We start from the raw sequence: 20,594 nt of genomic DNA on the forward strand, positions 1-20,594 counted from the left end.
TGCCACACAGCATACGAGTTTATTCTTCCAGTAACTTTTCTCCAATATATATTTACATGGGTATTTTTTCTGGTTCTTGATCTGATTAGAAAACCAATTTCATCTTCGTGGTCCTGCATATTGAAAGTACTGTTGGTGTCTCGATTATATCATCATAAAGGAGGTTTTTTTCTTATAATTGATTATGATATATGACATCTCCTGAGATCCTTCAGATCCTTGCAGAGTTCTATAACATAACCTATGGTCTTGTATATATAATGGATGGAGTTCATGTGCTGTGTTCATAAGTATGCACTGAACTATTAGATTTCAGTCAAACAAGTCAAGATTTTTCTAATGCAGTTCCAGGATTCATTGACATTAAATTCCTTGAAGCATTAGGCAAGCAGATCTATTTGTCTTTCTCTTTCCTCTTCTTCTGAGGAATGCATCAGTCTGTGTGCCTTCTTGTTCTTGATGAAGCAGAGTTCTTCTCAGGCAGCTAAAGCAGTTGTTAACAAGAAACTGATCAACTTAAGACATTTCCTCTACTTGGACTAGATTTGTCTTTCAAGTCTTATCATATTTGAGAATCAAGAGAAACCTAACGTGATAAAATTAATTCGACTAGATTTGTTTTTCAAATCTTATCGCACTTGAGAATAGTCGATTTGAACCGGAATCGTCGATACTTATTTGAGAGAATTTTCTCTTCATAAGCTTAAGTCAGTAAAAGCATAAGCAAGTTTGATCCTTTAAAAAGAGAAAGAGATGATCTGAATTATTTTGAGCTTGAAAATCTATGCCGACAATACTCCGTGTGTCCAGTTTCGATTGATCGAAAAAAATGATCATTATCTAAGTGCCATGTTAGCTAGGGTGACCTAAGAAAGATGATTGGAGAGGTGATCAGAGATAACAAGCCAACCCTTCCTCTGATTAGCATCAGGTAGATCAGTGTTGTCTGCACTGCCTATATATCTTTTGTTTGCTTCTTTCTGCCAAAAGGAGACAACTTCTTTGGAGATTGAGGATGGAACAATCTATCTAAAATTATATTTGCAGAAGATTTTAACTCAGCAAACACAAATTTAGTATAATTTTTTTCCCTGAGGAAATGGAAGTTGTTTAATGTTCCAGCAAAATAAATGATGTTTACTTCAGCAATCAGTCTCCTTTTATCCATCAATTGCTGCTAAGAGAACATTGTTGACAACCTACAGAGTCTTCATCATAGCACAAAGAGTAAGGGAAACATACATCTTCTATTGAGGACATGAAGGTGATCACATGATAATAAAAGGGCAATCAAAAGAGACCTCATGAATATGCCTAATGTGGATTATCACAGATGTGAAGGTGAAAAGACTATGAATTCTGACAACAAGATATGATAAATATATTCACATTTTAAGTTTCTGTTTTGTAATATTTCAAGAACATCCACAATATATTGTTGCCTAAAAGTAGCTTAAAGACATGTAATTTAGAGGAGTTTGCTGCAAGTGCTCATGAAATCAGCATCACCACCATCCCCTTTCTTTGACTCATCTTCACAAACAAGAAACATCTATTTGATTACTGTAAGTATAGTCGCTGTAAAGAAACACAAATGGAGAAGTGTGGAGGAAGAACACAAGACCTTACAAGAAACTCCAACAAGAAATCTAATGGTACAGATCTAGAGAAGTAGCTTAAACTTAGTGTCTATAGCTTCTCTCCCTCTCTCTCTTAGTAAGAAGGCCAGTAGCCCTCATCGATTAGGTCGACACAGGAATCCACATTGTGTAGCCCAGTGATCATGGAGCTCACGTCAGTGCCAAATCCTCCATCCGCTCCTCCCATAACACCGTTGGCCACCACCGACGAAGGCAGCTCAGCCACCCCCTGCGGCGCCGGTGTTGGGGCTACCAGGTTTAGGTTTAGACCTGCAAGAGGGAAGCCGCCTCCATGGAAGTTGAGCTGCGGCTGGATCGGCAGGTTTGCTCCATGGCCGCCTCTGGCGAACCTCGAGAGTTCCATCAGCTCCGCGTTGGACAGGTAGCTCCGAGCTGCACCGAGGTGGAAAAGGTCGTTCTGGATCAAGGAATGCATCATGGTGTTGGTGGTGGCTCGCGGCTGGTGAGACGGGTACCTCTTTCCACCGGAGCTCTTCATGAACACACGGCAGACGACCCATTCATCCTGTGGTAAGCGCAAGATCACGGTCGCAGTACCCCATGGGTGCAAAACCTAGCCATGCAGTAGAATCACGTACCTTGTTGTTGCCCCTGAAGGGAGATTTGGAGTGGATGCGGTATTCGTGCATGACCCAGTTGGTCTTCTCCCCTATCGGAGCTCGCCCTTTGTAGAACACCAGCGTCTTCTTCAGTCCCACCAGCTCCGACGTGCTGCTGCTGCTGCTAAAGATCTCCTTGTCCTTCCCGGTCGTCTTCCAGTACCCGGCTTCCGTGGCTCGATTGGTACGGACGCCGGTCGGGTACTTGCGGTCGCGCAAGGTGAAGAAGTACCACTCCTTTTCTCCCATCTTCGCTCTCCCTGATGACACCATGCCGGGTTACCAACGCTTCATCTCTACCCAGTCACCAACTCGGTCTTTGGGCTTCCTTTACCTGGGAGATCCCAAGGCTCGCACTTGTTGATGTCCACCTCCGCGATTGCTCTCGCACCGAAGTTTGGCTCAGTCATCTTGTTGGTGAGGTAGTGTGCGATGAGCTCCTCGTCAGTGGGATGGAACCTGAACCCCGGCGGCAGTCGATCTTCCTCTTTGCCTTCTTCCATACGGAAGATTTAACAGATCAACACACTGGAAGCGGAAAGATACATGATCAAACAACCAAACAACATAGCTGGCTTCCTCCGAGACACATCACTCGATCAATTTGCGTACCTCCGATGCAAGCTGTATACCTAAAACGAGGAGGAGGACGGCAGCTCCTCCAAGTGTCATCCACCAAACGAGCCGAAGTATCTTCTCTCGCTGCCTCAGATTTAAGCTTTTGGGTGGAGGGGTTGTGTTGGTGAAGCTCTTACCAACTAAGCGGCTTCTCTTACAAGCTGCCGAAGCATGTCAACACAAAATACCATATGGGTTACGATCAATCGAACACCTCTTCGATTTTACTACTTCCTCCATCCATGTTTGATTCATCCACTAGAAGGAGGAGTGGCTCCTCCGGCAAAGATTTAGTCAACACACAAAAAAATACCCTTAAAGATTTATTAATTGGACTATTTAAGATTTAAAAATAGTAAAATGCACTCAAAGATTTTTTTAAAGGATATTTGATTTTTTATTATAAAAAGTAAAAAAAAATCATATTATATTTACTATTATTAGAATAAAAAATATAGTCACCGATTTTTCAATGAAAATAAAATTGGACGATATAGGAAGCCTTAAAATCCATAAAGGATTATCCAGCTCGGAAAATCACCACTCATGGAACAATGCCACGTTAGTCGGGCCCACCTTACGTCACGTTTGACCGAGGGAGCGGTACGGCAGGCGGGCCAGCCGGGACGGGGTCTCCCCATGCACCCACAACCCCGTTGACTATTCCCCCACCCCAAACCCAAAACAACAACAGTGATGCAGAATGCCATTCATTAAGCGTCTTTTATGCTCTCCATCGGTTCCATTTCCATGGCCATTAATTGTCAGTGCTTTGTTCTTCGTGTGTTCTTTGTATGTGAATCTGAACCGCATCATTTGGTGGTATCGGAAGACACTCCAGTTGACGTCAACATCATTTAATGGTGCATGAAGGGTGTTTAGCTTTGTATCACTTGAAAGTGAGGAACTCATGGTTTAGTTCTCCATGTCATGGCGGGGATGAGTTAATATTGTTGATTACTTCTATATGTGTATGCTTCAAAATCTTCGGTTTTGTGATCACGAAGAAGAAAAAAACATTCTCCCAGTCTTATCATTTTATGTGATGTATGGGGTCGAACACACTAGTAAGTCTGCTTTGTCTTGAATCTGTACCTAAGATGACTACTTGCTCTAGAAACAGAAGTTGTTTTCTCTTGGCAGCTTGTGTTCTTGGTGTCATGGAGACATGATAGTGAGCAACACACTTTGCTAAGATGTCTGTGCTGGACACACGGCCCTTTCTGCTGGTTACTTATCAAGCACTTCATGACATGCAGATCTTGAGCTGTCCTCGTGATCTTTCTCGAGTCAAATTCTACTGTAATCTGTGTGCAGCTCCTCCTCATCTCCTTGACTCTGTAGTTGTGTCTTTGTCATTTGCATACCTAAAAGGGTTTATGATCATACGTTGAGTTCGATTGATGTGCATGGCATGATAGAGTGGCTTCACAACAATGGGCAAACACCAAATCCATTTCCAAGATTAGGTAGGTTGCATCTATCGTGTAGATATGGATTTTTGTTTGTGTACAGAGATGCAATCCTTCATGAATCATTTGTCACTCTTTCTCTTGATTGATAGTTTTGAGTCTTACTCAAGTTGAAATCCATATTAGAGAAACCAACACATCAAGCAAATGGTGATGTTGATTAGTGTCATCGTTGAATGACTTATTGGAAATGTGATGTTATCCCCAGAATATGTTACCGACATCAGATATGGATCATGTTTGCATGATGTCTGCGTTATTCCAGTTTTATGTGGTGCTGATGGAAATCTAGTTCTTGGCAGATCATACTATCCAAGAACAAATAAGAATCTCACTTTCATATTTGCTTGCCAAACACTTTAAATAAGATGCTCATTAAGAAGTAATCCGCTTCCTCATGTTCTTGAGTTGGATTACCAACTTGTCATGCCCAACACACAAGTACCTCATGTTCTTTAGTTCCACTTCTTGGAGTTCTTGGTGGTAGTATGCAAGAAACAAAGCACAACTAATCTTATCTCTGAAGTGAAATCTAAACTCCATTGATCATTAATTACTAAGACATTTCAATCATAATTTATAGCACTTCCAACTGTTAGAAGATTGATCCTGGTCTTATTACACAACTTGTTGATGCTACTTTGAGAAGTTGAGAGTACGCGATCGATGATGGTTATCGACATGTTTAGAACAACTACGTGTTAGGGTTGAGAAGAATACAGTTGAGTTGAGATAACCCCAAGTGAACCATAGTCCATGGTAGATCATTTACATGTTATTTTCTCTGTCTGAATGCATTTTAAAAGCTATACAGGAGAGATGAAATCATCAGACTGATACCAAGTAGCTGCCTGTTTGAATTGGCTGCTCTCAGGAAAATGTCATCTTTCTTGTGGTTAAGATGTTTTGATAGGATAGTGAGAAATGCACTCATTAAGATTGTTCTCAAGTTTAGTATTAGACACGAAATGAGGGTGCAAACCGTATCAGTGTGATCAAGGAGAGTAGGTAAGACTGTCACATTCACATATTAGACTCTTCCATCAATTATATACTTCCTTCATTCTGGTCATCCATGATCAAATCAATTGCCTAAAATTTATGTTTACAACACCACTGGCTGTAGTGAATTTTAGAGTTTCGGTGCATATGATAATGTTAAGTCTGAAAGAAGTTGCTTGTGGTTTCAATAAGGGGTAGTACTGTTTGTTTCCTTTTCTCAGTTTACATGCAATGCTTCTTGTTCTGATTGCTTTTGTTGCATTGACATGTAGCAAAGGGGCAAATCAACTGGACACAAGGAGGATAGTCAATTCATAATATTTCTATCGACTCATATTTTTTACTAACTTGAATATCGAAGTGATTTCATGGTATAGAAAAGATAGTTTTTTTTTCCTCCCGAAGATAAGAGTAAGGGTTTGTCGAAACATTTCGGTATAACGATTAGCACTGTTGTGACAATCAACAAGGTCCACTCAGCTTGACTTATGAAGTAGATATCAAGCCAACTATGACATGATTTCAAATATTTATATGTTAGATATATATTTTTTTAATTAAGAATGTCCATGATTAAAGAGACTTAGTAACTTATAGGGTGTAATGATCCAACTTGATAAACTAGCTCACTCATTAATTTGAACCATTGGCCCACTTAAACCCAAGTTAATAATTATACACCTATCACACTCTTATAAGTCAACCTAAAATTGTGGACATCAACTGTTCTGAAATTGAAGGCAATTTTCTCATAACATTAGAAGAATATAATGTATAACACTTGGAATTTAGTTGTATAACTGAACATAGCTTCAAGACTACATTTGTATGTCTGACAGTTGAATTTGTCTATGTAAGAATAGACTTCTCCCACTTTTATTGTTTATTTGCAAGTGTTTGTAGCCCAACTTATACATGGAGAAGTTAGGTCCCATACAAGAAGTCTGGAAGAAGAGACTACTTCAACCTGATTCCTTGAGTTGGTGCCAACCTTCTCCCTGAATGCCAATGCAGTTTCCCTTTAACCTTGATCAGAAAACATCTCCATCTTAGGTTAGTACAAATCTCTAAAAGTAGAGACTATGAAGAAACCAGAGACACTTAAAAGACATGATAGCTCATGGGGGGATTCAGTGGGTATCTACTGCTCAAACAAACTCAGTTGGCTTATTTATGGTCCTGGTTTTGATCCTTCTTCAAACAAGTACCATCTACCATTTAACCACCTGATAAAAACAGGAATCATAACCTATGATAACTGGCAAAAACAAAACAAGAAAGTGGGGACAACCCATGTATATTCTTTCTAGAATTAATCGACCGATCGAATAGTCTGCTAAGAGAATATCTTTGCTATAATAACTTAAAGATCTGATGATGCTAAACAAACTCTGTTTGCTATGAAATTACACACTAAACCTACTAGACAATCATTCTGTGACAGTTTGAATATTTGCTTTATCCACTCAGAGCAAAATTAATTGTTACACAGGAAAAGGCACTTCAAAAGAGTGAAGACAATCTTTTGCATAGGAAAGCTGCAGTAGCTTTCTTTATTTGAGTTGCATGGTGTCAAAGAAAGGACCTCTCTGTATTCAGCCTCATATCACCATTATGTCTCAAGCCTGTGGACAACAAAACAAGATAAGGAGTTAACAGACAATCTAAAACGGGACAAAAATTACAAGAGAATTGCATTTATCTGCGCTCAAAACATATCAATTAAAAACAGTAGAATATAAAGATGGCAAAAACCAACATCATTCACACATCAACTGATGATGTTCAAAGATTTAAGAACATAGCTCTTCAGTTTCTCCGACAACAATCTTCGGAACTAGACATCTTAAACATCTCTCACAGGACCTCAAAGGGTTTCTCCCTATAGTTATTACTGAACATATAACTGACTTTAAATTCTTGATTCACATCACCCACTACATACAAAGTTAACTCAAAAGTCAAAGCTATCTTCAATAACATTTTTTAGGTACCATCAGATGGTTTTTCACGTCATAGAATTGATGGTGACTTGATATATATATTATCGGACTTAATTGCTCATAATAAGATTATAAGGGGAACAAAGAGAGTAGACTTGCTCTGAAAATTTTGGCCTTCTGGAAAAGAAGTGAATGTATCAAGAACTTATGAGTGATCTTTAGTAAAGCTGTAATACGTACTTGACATGAAATCCAAAGTAGGTTCTATGAGGAGCATCAGATACCTAAGGCTACAGCTGGTTTGGCAAAAGCTAATGAATATCTCTGGACTAGTTTGGACTTGGATTAGTAATGAGAATAATGTCTTTTTCTGATTTGATGAGTGGCCTCCAGGAGGGCCTTTATTTAGGAGATAGAGATTGTGGCGGATTCTGATAATCTGATTGATGCAAAAGTAACAGACGATACTTTGTTTACCCTACTTCTTCATGAACAGAATCAGCAAATATGAGATGAGACACATAAGAGGGATACCAATGGAAAGCAGGATGATACTACTTCTTAGGTATCTAAAAGGCCAGAAACATTGCATGCAACATGATGTAATAGTGGCTTGGTTTAGTATTGCTTGGGGAAAAAGGATGTGGCAAGACACATTCTCTTTCTGTTGTAGCCACAAAAACTTATTTGGACCAAGTAAATTCTGATAAAAATGGTAATATTTCAAAATCCAGTTTGTGTCTGCTGTCATAATGCATCTTGAAAATAGAGCATCTATTTTACAGTCATGAATATACATGAAGTCTCTAGACAAAGGTCCTTCACAACCACAAGACTAATAGGGAAGATCATCATTCAAATGAAAGTTCGACTACTTCAGAAGAATCTAAACAAATCTTTTGAATTCAAATTCTCAGTAAAGCAGTCTTTGCTGCTGCAAATTATCATGTGTGGCCAGAAAATATTAAAGGGTGCCGAGAAAAGTGATCAGCAATTACACAATATTTGATGCGATCAAGGAAGATATGAGGTCCAGACTAGTTGTTGTCGAATCTGATGAGCAGAGTGATGAAATCAGACAATTATTTGTTAGCTAACATTAATAAATGCGCTTTAGTGAGTGGTATGTGCGTGTTATCACATTCGAAGGAGATGATGCTTCCTGCTACTGTCAATTGTGCTAAAAAATAAGTTGTATGCCACATACACATGGAAACAAGCATTTGATTACCGAACAAAATACATGTCTACAAGTAACAACATTCAAGAACTATAACTCAAAGGGCAAGTCACACACATACCCATCGTAGTACTACTAAGACCATATGCAGATGTCCACATTGCAAAGCAACCTTAACCAATAACTATGCAATACATTAGGTTAATCATACGCGCAGCATAAAGCAGAAACATCTCCGACTAGCAAGTAAAGATAAAATATCTCTTGACAAGCTGAAAGATCGATGTTATGAACATTCAATATCTGCAAAAAAAAGGTCACTTTTTTAAGGAAAAAAAGGAACCTTTAGGGGCGATGCAATCGTTCAAAGAGATGAGAAGATCCTTCCTACTGCGTCTTAGTCCGGGGGGGTGGTCTATCGGAGGCCAGCCTGTAGATCCAATAAACCTAGAAACACGGCACACAAGGGGCGGATCAATCTCCCGCATCCAGTGCACAACGAAAGTGCAATAAATCCAGCGAGAGGAGAGGACGGTCGAGTATCGTACCAAAGCGGAAACATGCGCGACCATGAGGACGACCACGAAGAAGGGAGCGGCTTCCAGAATCCACGGCCCGGATGAGGTCTGCGCCATCGCCGAACCCTCGAACAGAGCGGCTCCTCTCAGCTCGCTTGCACCCTAAGAATACCGACGCTTGGCTCTGAGGCGGTGGCCATATTAACCCGGAAGTCACACCCCGTCATCCACCTGACCTTTTGTTGGCCTCGTAATGGGACCCACAAAAACCACCAAGCAGTATTTTCACCATTATGCCATTAGGGTATATCTAATATTTATGGGGCCTTTTTCCTTTTCCTTCGACCATTTTCGACGACCAAATCAAAGTCGTCCCCTTTTGCGCCACGTAGTAGTTTGGGATCTTGTCCAAGCACTGCGCTTATGTAATCCATCAAATCGTCATTTAACGGTCAGGATACATACATGTGGTTGGATCTCAGACGTTCTACATCTTTCGACGGTCCTGATGCAGAAATTACAATTTCCAGTAGCAGGTGCGGTTGGACGGGATCAACCAAACTGTAGTCAATTAAATCTTTATAAGTCGTAAAATTGAATTCTATGGATAACTTCATTTAATTTAAATTATTATTATGATTATTTCTCGTTTCTCCACCTTCTTGTCAGCTTCGTCTTTCTCCCACGACCAGAAGGTGAACCACGAAACCCGGCGTTGGTTTCGCCTCCGCCATCGTCTCTCGTCCTCTCTCTCCTTACCCTCCCTCTCTCTTTCTCAAGTCGTTAGGGTTTGTTCTTTCCTTTCACTTTTCCTCCAATCTCTCATTTAGAGGTTCTTTGTCGGGATCTACAGGTGGTGACTGGGGTTAGATTTTGGTTACGGCTTCGTTCGTGAAGGATGTGCAGATTTATGACGTGGTTTAGTTCCCCGATTGGCGGATCAGATCAGCTTCTCTTTGTCGTTTCTTCTGAATTCAATTCTTCCTACTAGTGGAGCTCGTAAAAGAGTCGAATACCGATGGGTTATATGAACTCCATGAGTGGGCATCTAGCAGATGGGTCTCCAGTTAGCGGTGGAGGACTCAGGTCGCTCTTTTTTCTCATTTCCATTCACAAAAATCATTTCTTTATGTTGTATCTGTTAATTTTCAGCTTTCTATGTGTGGGTGATCTTGACAGAGCAATAGTTAATGTTGTGCAGTGTTTTTTATGCTCGTCCTGAGCTTGTCATTTAGGATTTTTGAAGCTAGCTAACATAGATATGATCAGTGACTTATTACAGAAGATTCATGAAGTATCAACTCATCTTCTTTTTGGAGAACCTTACACAAAGTTTGTAGCAATGTTCGCCGTACCATAGTATATCGTCCAATATGGGTGATATGTATCAGTCCAACAAAAGATCGATATGGCGGTACATATGGATTTATCTATATGTCTGTCATACTGTGTGTCGGTACATTGATATGATTTGGTATGTACCATATCGATCGCCAGTCGGTATGGACCGGTAAAATGAACTATGGTTTGTAGTATAAATGATGATTTGGTATTTCATAAACAAATTGATTAGCTTATCCCTTAGCAAGTTAGTTTATGACTGGTTCACATGAATAAGATGTATGTTCAGAAAATCTTAAGCAATTCTTACAGGATAATTGTGTTTTCTTCCCCATATTTTTGTAAATCTAGGCATGAAGCAAATGAAGAAAATTCGGTAAGACACTATGCTCGTCTCTGCTGTTGAGCATAATTTACATGCAAGATCATTGTGTACGTTAACAATTCAACAAATATTTGTAATAACACTTGTTGTCTTCACCGCAGTCAGAATCGGAAGTTCAGTTATGGGTATGCAAGCTCTCCTGGGAAAAGATCTTCAATGGAAGACTTTTATGAGACAAGAATCGATGGCGTCGATGGAGAAATTGTCGGGTTGTTTGGAGTTTTTGATGGTGGGATTTTTTCCCTGTTAGTTATAGGATGTTTGATCATATATATATTGGATTATTGTTTTCCATAGGTTTAGCAACTCTTTAACCCAATATTGGGCAGAGATTGTCAACTGTGTTGTGGTCAAGTAATTTCACATACTTTTTTTAACTTCCTAAATCTCTTTAATTGGAAGGCATGTCATATATAATTGCCCTAATTATAAGTGTATACTCAGGTCATGGTGGTGCTCGAGCAGCAGAGTACGTCAAGGAGCACCTCTTCAGCAATTTGATTAGACACCCCAAGTTTATCAGCGATACGAAGTCAGCTATAGGTGTTTCCTACTTTACTATTTCATTGTCTGTGAATCACGATTTTCTGTCCGACACAAAAGTCTATCAAGTCATTGAACAATTCTCTAATCTTGCAGCTGATACATACAGACATACTGACTCAGAGTTTCTGAAATCTGAGATTAGTCAAAATCGTGATGCTGGCTCAACAGCTTCAACCGCCATCCTTGTGGGCGATCGTTTGCTAGTTGCAAATGTCGGGGATTCTAGGGCTGTTATATCTAGGGGAGGGAAGGGTAAGCCCCAGAAGTATGATGTGCTTCTATATCAGTTCGTTGCTAGGGTGCTAATCTAATGTGCATAGATATCTAACGGGTTTGTTTTCTATGAATGCAGACACTTCAAAAATGCTTTTGATGTCTGTATACTTGTTCGATTCCTGCAGCATGTGTCGATTAGCACCCTTGTATTATTAACTTCTTTCTGTTAATGTATTGAATATATGTAGGATGTTTATATCATCTATATGAGGCTTCTAGACATGTCAACTATTATCATTAACATGTAGATTCGATTTTCGACATATTCCTTAATGTTCTATATATTTGTTTGATGTATTTTACTATCTCTTTGAATTTTGCTACTTGCATGTATGGTTATTATGCTTTGTATAAATTTTATATGATGATCATAAATTGTTCATATTGCACAAAAGTAAAAAAATATAATAATATATAGAAAATATACAAGTATAAAATGCCATGCCATATCTTTTGTAAGATTTGTCATGTTGTCATGTCTGTAATATGTTGTTATCTCATCTTGGTGTCCATGCTTCATGGTATGTTTTGGATGGATGTTCTGTGCACTATTTAATACTTCATAGAACACAATTTGCATTATTGACTTACCATATCTTTGTTGTAAATATCAGTCATTTTACAAATTGTCGTTCTTGAGATTAGTCACCAAGCTTATTTTGAGTTTTTAAACTTACATATGTAGTAGTTTGTTATTTTTTGTAGCTTTTGCTGTCTCAAAGGATCACAAACCAGATCAAACAGATGAGAGACGGCGGATTGAAGATGCCGGAGGCTTTGTTATGTGGGCTGGTACTTCTTCTCTTCTCTACAAAATTTGTTGTTCCTTCTCTAATATTTCAATCCTAGTGAAATTTTATGACCGCAGGGACATGGCGTGTTGGTGGTGTTCTCGCCGTGTCACGTGCATTTGGCGATAGGCTCTTGAAGCAGTTTGTTGTTGCAGATCCAGAAATACAGGCATGGATGCCAAATCTACAGTATATAATTAGTATATTGATATCATAATTTTATATGTTTATGAAAAGGTTAGAGGCTCTTTTCCTGTAATATTCAAAACTTTTAGTTACTTTAAACTGTAACTACAGGAGGAAGTCGTTGATCATTCTCTGGAGTTTCTTATACTTGCAAGTGATGGATTGTGGGATGTTGTTACAAATGAGGTATTTGACCGGATTTATTATACACAGATGCATGAAATATTTTGCTTGTTCAGTTACATCTCTTTTGTTTCTCACTGAAAATTCTCAGGAGGCTGTGGCCATGATACAGTCCATAGAGGACCCAGAACAAGCGGCAAAGAGACTGTTGCACGAAGCTTATCAAAGAGGAAGCGCTGACAACATCACTTGTGTCGTGGTACGTTTCTTGGTTGGCCATGGAAACACCACAACAGAGCAGAAGTAATGCTCATGTTTTCATCTTGTCGAGTCTTAGTTGTCCGCAGCTAATATATGTCTGAGAAAATGAAAAATCACTACTTCATCCCTTTGCACGAAGTAGGAACATATGGATTTCACATGTTCAAAAGTATCTGCTAAAAGAAGGTTGAATTTTGTTTATGGCACCCTAGTTTTCCGACGGTAACATACTTCGTGAACTGTGTTGTTAGTCTTGAATGGATCCTTAAAGTCATTTTTCAATGTAGCATATAATCAAATGTTTTATTGCATTTACATGAATATTGACTGCAAATGTTATTGTTAAGAATCAAATTCTTGAAATATATGGTCTCATCTAATATGGACAGTATGTGGAAACAGCATGATGGGTATCATATTGTCATTGATAACAGATAAGACCTGATAAAAAGGATGCATTCCGTGTGCAAGGATTTCATTTGACATTTTATGCATCAAGTTCTTGTTCAGAAAAATGTTTACCCCAGGATCAGGTCACGCAGAATCAACTCGAGTTTCTTGTTCAAGTTGTGATGAATAGATTTCGCTTGTTTATCAGTTTCTCACTAAAAAAACCTATTGGACATACTCCACTGTGAGATTATCCCATTTTTATCATATGACCTAGCTGGTGGTGTATAGTTTTCTCAAAGGGTTTAATTGCTGATGTATATACTATATTACAATCTTTCATCAGGGGTTGATATCATAGTGGTAGAATGTGCTCAAATTAGTGAGACAAATTGCAGCTACATGGTTTCCATAGATGTGCAACTGGAAGTGATCTAATTCCTTGTCATACAGTCTAAACAAGGTGGGCTCATTCTATATGATAGCATGCTTCAAACAATGAAGTTTATGGAAAAAGCAAGATTTGGTGAGCTACTGCAGTGTTCAACATGTTCAGGAGTAACATAATTTTGACCTGTGGATTAGGGGATGCTCGAGCAGTGGAGGGAGGATAAGTGGCTGCATCTTTGTTCTGAATGCATACTGAAGCGAACTTGACTTTTGATTCCTTCATTCTACAAATCAACTGCATCAAATGAATCAGTGTCCTTTTTTTTTTGCTTCTTGTTGCTTTTCAATCGAACAGGATTCAACTTACCAATTCAGGCTGCACTGTTGTTAGGTGCCTGATGAGAGAGATGAAGTACCAGCATTAGAACACGAGAGCAGTACACAAAGCCAACTAACCTGAGTGGTCCTGCAAGTGAAGGACCTGAATTCAAGAGAATTTATATGCACCACAGGCTTGATGAGATTGAACTCTCAAGAACAATGACAGAAAAACACTTTCTTTATTTTGAGAAGCTTCTCACCAAGGTTTTTGTACCACCACTTATCCGCTATAGTTAGCTATCATGCACATCAGTAATGAAAAGATCACGAGCAAGGAATAATCCTATAAATGTGAGAAATTCAATATAGAACTTATATCATCATATCAACAAATTCAGTGACCAAATTCTGATGGGTTTAAAAGGTGACTAATTTGAGTAGCAATTACTTGATGATCAAGAAAATAGGCAATCAACTAGTTTCTTACCATGGAACTTATCTAGTAACTTAAAGCCAACTTCTATCAATGTTTTTTGTTTTACATGTATCGAAGTAAAATGACCTTCATTGAATTACTAATTAATGATATCCATATTAAACTTGGAACTTGTAAAACATGTGCAAATATAGAAACTCAGAAAATAGAGAATTGCTTAAAGAGCACCGACTTTGACAGTTACAACTTTTTTCCTTCACATCTCCAATCGAGATGAAATTAAAAGATAATGCATGAGGAGAAGCTTGCTGTTGGGTACATAAGCATAACAAGATTTTTTGAAGGTGGTAATGGACCTGATGCCTGGGAACATATGCATAACATAAGACTGATAGATGTTTTCAGTTAGTCATATGGAGTATTTAGAAGCTTACAGTTAGTCACAATTTATTGGTGAGGATGTATGATCTCATACACAAGGCTAACATGAACATATCCAGAATTGTATAGCTTTCTCTCTAGCTAATTTTCTCAAGAATAACAACTGCTAAACTAAAGAGAGTTTGTGTTCACAATTGCCACTAGAAACTACTTAAACATGACAAATATCTAACATTAGACACCCAACGGGCAGTTTTTCGTAAGTAATGCATGATCATGTACACAAGTCTAACATAAACATATCTAAATTCTAAAGCTCTCTCTCTAACTAATTTTCCAAAGAATAATAGCAGGCTTGGCAGCTTACCATGAAAAAGTTTGTGTTAATGTTTGTCATTTAAACCACTTAAACATGAAAAATGATGAACACTAAACATACATGTAAAGAGGCAGACTTTCCTGTGTATAAAGCATGTAGCAAAGAATAATACCACAAAACATACCTTTATCTAGAATCCTAGGCAACCATCCATTCATGTTTGATTTCCTTCTACCATATCAAGTTTTGCTGCTTTTCCGATTTTTCCACATAAATGCCTTTTTTTTTTGCCTCTATTGTATTAGTTTTAATGTGACCATGTGTTATTTCTAACTTTCTTTTAATCATGTACCATTGATGTTACCATGCTTCACCCTTAATCGTTGTTGCAGACTACTGATACCATTTAAATACTGAAAACTAAGATGGCTATATTTACCTAAATCAATAAGTTATCTATCCATGTTGGATATGACAAAAAAGATTTAGCAAGGTCAAATTTTTGTTGGACTGGGTACACAGAGAAGCAAGTTGAAAGCTTCGAATAATTCAAATATCAAGTCAGATGGTAACAGAGGCAAGGAACTGAACTTCATGAATTGTTATGCTAAGCAATAAGGAAATTTAAAGGATATAGGCATATAAACATGTGAAACTGTACAATAGCACAGCAGAATAATCCAAAAACCTGAATTGGGAAAAAAAGCTCACTGCAGTTTCTATGAAGGCCTCTCTTTGGAAACAATTTTGTTGTATCAAATTTGTTACTACGGGTAATTTTAGATGCTTCCTTTAGAGTAATATTCTAGAAATTTTTTCTTAACTATACATTATTCCATAAGGATAGAAAACATGAAACAAATTTGTCAAACTTTATATTGCAACTTAGTTTGGTAACATGTCAAAATTTTCACATTGAAATGGAAAATTTGCAAGGATTGAAATACAATAGAAGAGAGAAGGAGAAGCTCCTACAAGAAAACTATGTCTTCATGTTCAAGAAATACTACAGGAAGACATCTCCCAAAAAAGGAGCACCACAAATAATAAATGTACAAGTAAAATGAGCCCCAAACATACAGAAAGTATTCCAGATATGTAGCACCAAATGAATATATTTTGAATGTTCAAATAAAACAGATCAATGAATGATATTCCTAACTGAGCAGAAAGTTTACTAATTGATAATACATAGATCACAATTTGTAGACCCGAGGAAGATGATTGTATAAGATACATCAAAAAATTATACCTGCAAAACTTCCTCCAGAGTCTTCCATGATGTCAATTACATAGCAGCTCGAGACCTCTGGTGTGATATTGTGATGGAGATGCCTCTTCAGGGACAGTAACCTACAATAAATGAGCTGAACAGAGAGAGTTCCTTTTTTTTTCCCCTTAGGACAGTGCATAAAAAAAATTTATTTCTTGAGGTGTTCCATGTAAGGATCTAATAGAATTATTCTTATTGAACTCCGAAAGAAGCAGATAAAGCATATCTTTTACCTGAGGAACTTGAATCTGCCATTGCAGTACCACGTAGTCTTCCTCAAAAGTTGATCCATCCAGGTGCTATGACTTTTGCAAACCTTAAAATAGATTTTGATTTTTCCTATTCCTCAAATGAATGAACACATATTTTCTCAAGAAGTAATGACCAATCTCCACCAAGTTGCTGTGGGTTTAGTTCCATTGCTCTCCTAAAATCCTTCATACTCAACACATGTGTGCCTTCCAAAGACCCAACGGTACCTTGCACTTGGATGTCATTTCTTGCCCAAACACCATTGATGGGCTTTGCATAAGGCACAAGATTGGAAACTGCCTGTTTTGTCAACACATGTCCTGTTCCTGCCCCTACTAGTTCAATGCACAATTTAACCAGCTGCTTCAGATAAGCATCCAACCAACTGTTCAGCAAGTTGGCACAGTCCATTGTTACTCCTTCCAAGCCCTGTGATTGAGCCATTTTCTCCATTCGTTTCTTCAATATCTCAGTATCACACAGTTCACTGCAATAATAATTCCTACAAAAACTATCAGTGAGAGCAGTAACTGCTGACAGAATTCTCCTCCTTGCACCCGTGGTGTTTGCCGAACAGAAAATATTTCCGAGAGGAGCCTGAAGAGGACCTCTGAAGGAGTCCAAATCACCCCTATGGTCCATGTTCTCCCCACATTTCGGGGGAACAACTTCCTTAAGAACCTTGTAATGTACAGATCCCTGGTCAAGCAGAGATGGCTCCTCTATCCTTGCTCTCTTTGCTGGCAACTCATGAACGCCACCCTGCTGTTGCTGCACTGATCTCTTCAAATAACATGAGCTCAAATCACCATTCTCACCCAGAACAGCTTCAACCTCCACCCTCCTATTCTGTCCAAGGGGGCTGGGGCAGTCTCTGATCCTGTTATTATCACTACCACCTCTAAACTTGTCGTTTGACCATGGCAAGATATCCCCATTGGACCAAGTGTGTGAACATGTCAGGGCTTGTGAAAAACCCAGTCCATCATCTGATTCAGGGGAATTCTTCGACACAATCCCAGTTGGCCTATGTGCAAACCTGCCATGATTGACTGATAGTTGAGCTTTGGCTTGACAGGCATTGAGAAGTATGGAACGAATGAGCTGATTGTGCAAAGGGAGATTCTCATGGCCGAGCGTCATAATGCAGAACTTGTTGAACTCATGCTTGCTCAACTTCTGTGACAACAGACCATTCAGATAGCCGAAATAGCGGTTCGCTTGCTCCTGGTCGAGCTACGTTGCTATCTGCGACTTTAGCTCACCGAGGTCGATTCGAGAATGCTTTGTCACCGGCGGGGTCAGTGGAGGTGGCAGCGATGGTTGCCGCTGCAGCATTGGTGGGGGCGATCTATATCAGCAAACAGTAGCCATAGAATTAACCACCAAATCAGACGACTACAAACCCTTCTGCTTCTCCTTTTATTATCTTTATAGGTTTCGGGCAAGATTAGGGTTTGCACCTTCTCTTACAGAGAAGGCGAGCTATGCACAATTCCCACCTCAACGGCGACAACAACGCCAGCGGTAATCCTATCTTCCAAAGAAGAACACCTCGAGAAACACAAGATCAAGAAGCTGCACCCGCGAAGATGCAAATTTGAGACCAGAATTCTCACAGAGATCGAAAACCCTAAAGAAGGCGAGAAGCAAGCAGAATCAAAACCCACGCAGAAGAGGACAGCTTGGGAATCTCCTCATTGAGCAACGGAACCCCACGAAATAAACATTGGCGATCTGATCCCCGGTCCGCGATCGAAGATTCCATAGTTGAGAGAACCGGATCGCAATTGCCTTGGCGAGAGGATCAAAGCGAGACAAGTAGACAGAGCAGAGGACGAACAGAAAACAGAAGCCAATCCGAGCGGAGAACGACAGCGCAGGCAGAAGAAGCAGGGTGGGAGGGGATTCGAGCTTACCTCTCCGCAAGCTCCGACCAGCGGGAGCCACCGCCTGGATTCGACGACGAAGGCGCCTCAGCCAGCGGCCAACGTATCTCCAATTACTCTCCCCCTCTTCTCCTCGCTTCCCTCTCTTCCTCCTCTCCTCCTCTTCTTCTTATTTCCTCTACTGCGCGTTGAATTTGGATGAGATAGAGCGGAAAGAGTCCCCTATTCTGTTTCCGTCCTCGTCGACTCGCCTCTCGCCCTCGGCGTTCTCTCTCTCTCTCGTTCTCTTTTTGTTTCGTTGATTAGTTCCAGGTTTATTACCCGCCATGTACTTGACTTATGATTGGAGACAGCAAAGGAGTCACGTGCGTCCTACCAGCAACTATGGCGGGAGGATCTATGTTTCCGATTGGGGGAGCAGCCACGTCTGTGCTAGTTTGACATTTTACGTTTAAGTCAACGGGGATTGGTTCTTGCGTTTAGTCCAAAGACCGACGTCGTATGATTGGGTGTGAACTTAGATCGAGTAAATTTGGACGGCGAATGGTGGCGGCGTGAAGTGTAATAAGCCGAGAGAGAGAGAGAGAGAGAGAGAGAGAGAGAGGTGACATGGGAATTTGACATGAGACGGCTGTAGGAGTTTGAACTTATACGTTAAAAGTCAACGGGGATTGATTCTTGGGTTTCACTTGGGTTTAGTCCAAAGACCGATGTCATATGATTGGGTGTGAACTTGATCGAGTACATTCGGACGGCGAATGGTGATGGAGTGAAGCGTAATAAGCCAAGAGGGAGAGAGGTGACGTGGGAATTTGATTTCACAAGGTCAATGTCAACGGATGAGGATTTTGACTTCCGCGAAATGCATAACAGGCTGTTTCATTGTCAGCTACTTCACACCGAAGAAAGAGATCCAATAAAAGTCTCGCCTAAAACCATCCATCAATATTTACATATTTTTTGAACACAAAATTCTTTATAATTATTCTATTTGTCAAATATATACTCAAAAGCAAGTCTCACCCAAAAAGATTTGTATTTTTTCTTCAAAAATTCTCAAAGTTTCTATTTAGTGCATTCGTAAATTATTTATATATATAATATCATTGACTTGACCTTTCATCAAACACTTGAATGGATCAGTTCATAAGATATAAAAAATATAACGGTTATAGTATTTTTGTTGAGATAAAAATAGTGTTAGATTATTTGAAAATATTATAATAAATATATTTCTTAATGGTATATCTTATAGATCAATTCATAGAATATGGGTGAAAATTAGTAGAGGGTCAAGTCAGAGGTATTACAAATATAAAGGGTTTAAGAGATATAAAATGTGAAGATTTTTCTCGAAAATTTCTAAAAAGATGGAGTAGGTTTTTTTATGAAATCACTCGAAAGTAATAAGGAAAATATGGTTAATAATCATGATAGGCAAAGGAAAAAAAGAAAGAAAATAGTAATAATACTAATAATAATGCATGCCAAAAAAAAAGTTTCATCTTATTTAATTTTCAAGTATATAACATTGTCACACCGGTAAAGAAAATGAAAAGTAATTATAATTTTGATGATGCAAACAATTATATTGAATAATAAAATGAGGAGATTGAGATCTTTCTCAATAATCTATTTAAACTAAAATATAACATATAAATAATTTATAACATACAGGTTTGGAATCATGAACTAATTCATACATATAATTATGGTGTATTTCTTAAGCAAATAATTCACTTAAAAGGGAAATTTATATCCAATGTTATATATGTAAAGTCATGTAGACAAAATTGTTGTGACCTTCACAGAGTATAAAATTGCATAACTTCCACTAAAAAGAGTTGAATGCTATGAGTTCAAAGTCTCTTCCAGAATCTGCATTCAGTCTTATGATGACTGCTGAATGGAATGATGATTTTGAGGTGAACAAGTGTCTGATTGCTCTAAAGTGAGACTGCCTGAGGTTGATTCATCACATCTGAACTAATGACTGGTTGATTCCTTAGTGTCTGTGTTAGATGTCAGCAGACTGCCATTG

The 20,594-nt window shown here is 38.8% G+C and overlaps 3 protein-coding genes and 1 long non-coding RNA gene across 5 annotated transcripts; 1 reads left to right on the forward strand and 3 right to left on the reverse strand.

Annotated features, from left to right (window-relative positions):
- Window positions 1-1,540: 1,540 nt before the first annotated feature.
- Window positions 1,541-3,030, reverse strand: LOC135588225 (protein CUP-SHAPED COTYLEDON 2-like). 2 transcript variants are annotated; one of them, XM_065080240.1, is made up of 5 exons: window positions 2,873-3,030; window positions 2,595-2,788; window positions 2,240-2,520; window positions 2,117-2,166; window positions 1,727-2,033 (listed from the first exon to the last, which is right to left on the reverse strand). In XM_065080240.1, exons 2-5 carry the CDS (start codon window positions 2,761-2,763, stop codon window positions 1,859-1,861), a joined length of 675 nt encoding a protein of 224 aa, XP_064936312.1. In that variant the 5' UTR covers window positions 2,764-2,788; window positions 2,873-3,030; the 3' UTR covers window positions 1,727-1,858. The 2 variants fall into 2 exon arrangements, with proteins under 2 accessions (XP_064936311.1, XP_064936312.1); XM_065080239.1 differs by having other exon boundaries at window positions 1,541-2,166.
- Window positions 3,031-6,689: 3,659 nt separating this feature from the next.
- LOC135588226 (uncharacterized) lies at window positions 6,690-9,160 on the reverse strand. Its single transcript, XR_010476151.1, has 3 exons — window positions 9,024-9,160; window positions 8,819-8,922; window positions 6,690-6,977 (listed from the first exon to the last, which is right to left on the reverse strand). It is a non-coding gene; the product is annotated as an uncharacterized LOC135588226 (long non-coding RNA).
- Window positions 9,161-9,646: 486 nt separating this feature from the next.
- On the forward strand, window positions 9,647-13,103 carry LOC135588229 (probable protein phosphatase 2C 59). The gene is made up of 9 exons (XM_065080242.1): window positions 9,647-9,688; window positions 9,847-10,079; window positions 10,821-10,948; window positions 11,164-11,262; window positions 11,359-11,517; window positions 12,247-12,333; window positions 12,410-12,501; window positions 12,630-12,704; window positions 12,793-13,103. The coding sequence occupies exons 2-9, from the start codon at window positions 10,012-10,014 to the stop codon at window positions 12,946-12,948; spliced, it is 864 nt and encodes a 287-aa protein (XP_064936314.1). The 5' UTR covers window positions 9,647-9,688; window positions 9,847-10,011; the 3' UTR covers window positions 12,949-13,103.
- Window positions 13,104-13,693: 590 nt separating this feature from the next.
- On the reverse strand, window positions 13,694-18,788 carry LOC135588227 (uncharacterized). Its single transcript, XM_065080241.1, has 4 exons — window positions 16,646-18,788; window positions 16,392-16,506; window positions 14,050-14,346; window positions 13,694-13,977 (listed from the first exon to the last, which is right to left on the reverse strand). Exon 1 carries the CDS (start codon window positions 17,805-17,807, stop codon window positions 16,752-16,754), a length of 1,056 nt encoding a protein of 351 aa, XP_064936313.1. The 5' UTR covers window positions 17,808-18,788; the 3' UTR covers window positions 13,694-13,977; window positions 14,050-14,346; window positions 16,392-16,506; window positions 16,646-16,751.
- Between the last annotated feature and the right edge of the window lie 1,806 nt (window positions 18,789-20,594).

Source organism: Musa acuminata, chromosome BXJ1-8, assembly GCF_036884655.1.
Source record: "Musa acuminata AAA Group cultivar baxijiao chromosome BXJ1-8, Cavendish_Baxijiao_AAA, whole genome shotgun sequence".
Lineage (NCBI taxonomy): Eukaryota > Viridiplantae > Streptophyta > Magnoliopsida > Zingiberales > Musaceae > Musa > Musa acuminata.

Coding starts and splice junctions, on each gene's coding strand:
- LOC135588225 (XM_065080239.1), bottom strand. CDS start 2,763: ATGGAAGAAGGCAAAGAGGAAGATCGACTGCCGCCGGGGTTCAGGTTC. Junction 2,521..2,594: donor CGAGCCTTGGGATCTCCCAG/GTAAAGGAAGCC, acceptor TGGTGTCATCAG/GGAGAGCGAAGATGGGAGAA. Junction 2,167..2,239: donor CCTTCAGGGGCAACAACAAG/GTACGTGATTCT, acceptor CGCTTACCACAG/GATGAATGGGTCGTCTGCCG.
- LOC135588229 (XM_065080242.1), top strand. CDS start 10,012: ATGGGTTATATGAACTCCATGAGTGGGCATCTAGCAGATGGGTCTCCA. Junction 11,518..12,246: donor TATATCTAGGGGAGGGAAGG/GTAAGCCCCAGA, acceptor TATTTTTTGTAG/CTTTTGCTGTCTCAAAGGAT. Junction 12,334..12,409: donor AGGCTTTGTTATGTGGGCTG/GTACTTCTTCTC, acceptor TTATGACCGCAG/GGACATGGCGTGTTGGTGGT.
- LOC135588227 (XM_065080241.1), bottom strand. CDS start 17,807: ATGACGCTCGGCCATGAGAATCTCCCTTTGCACAATCAGCTCATTCGT.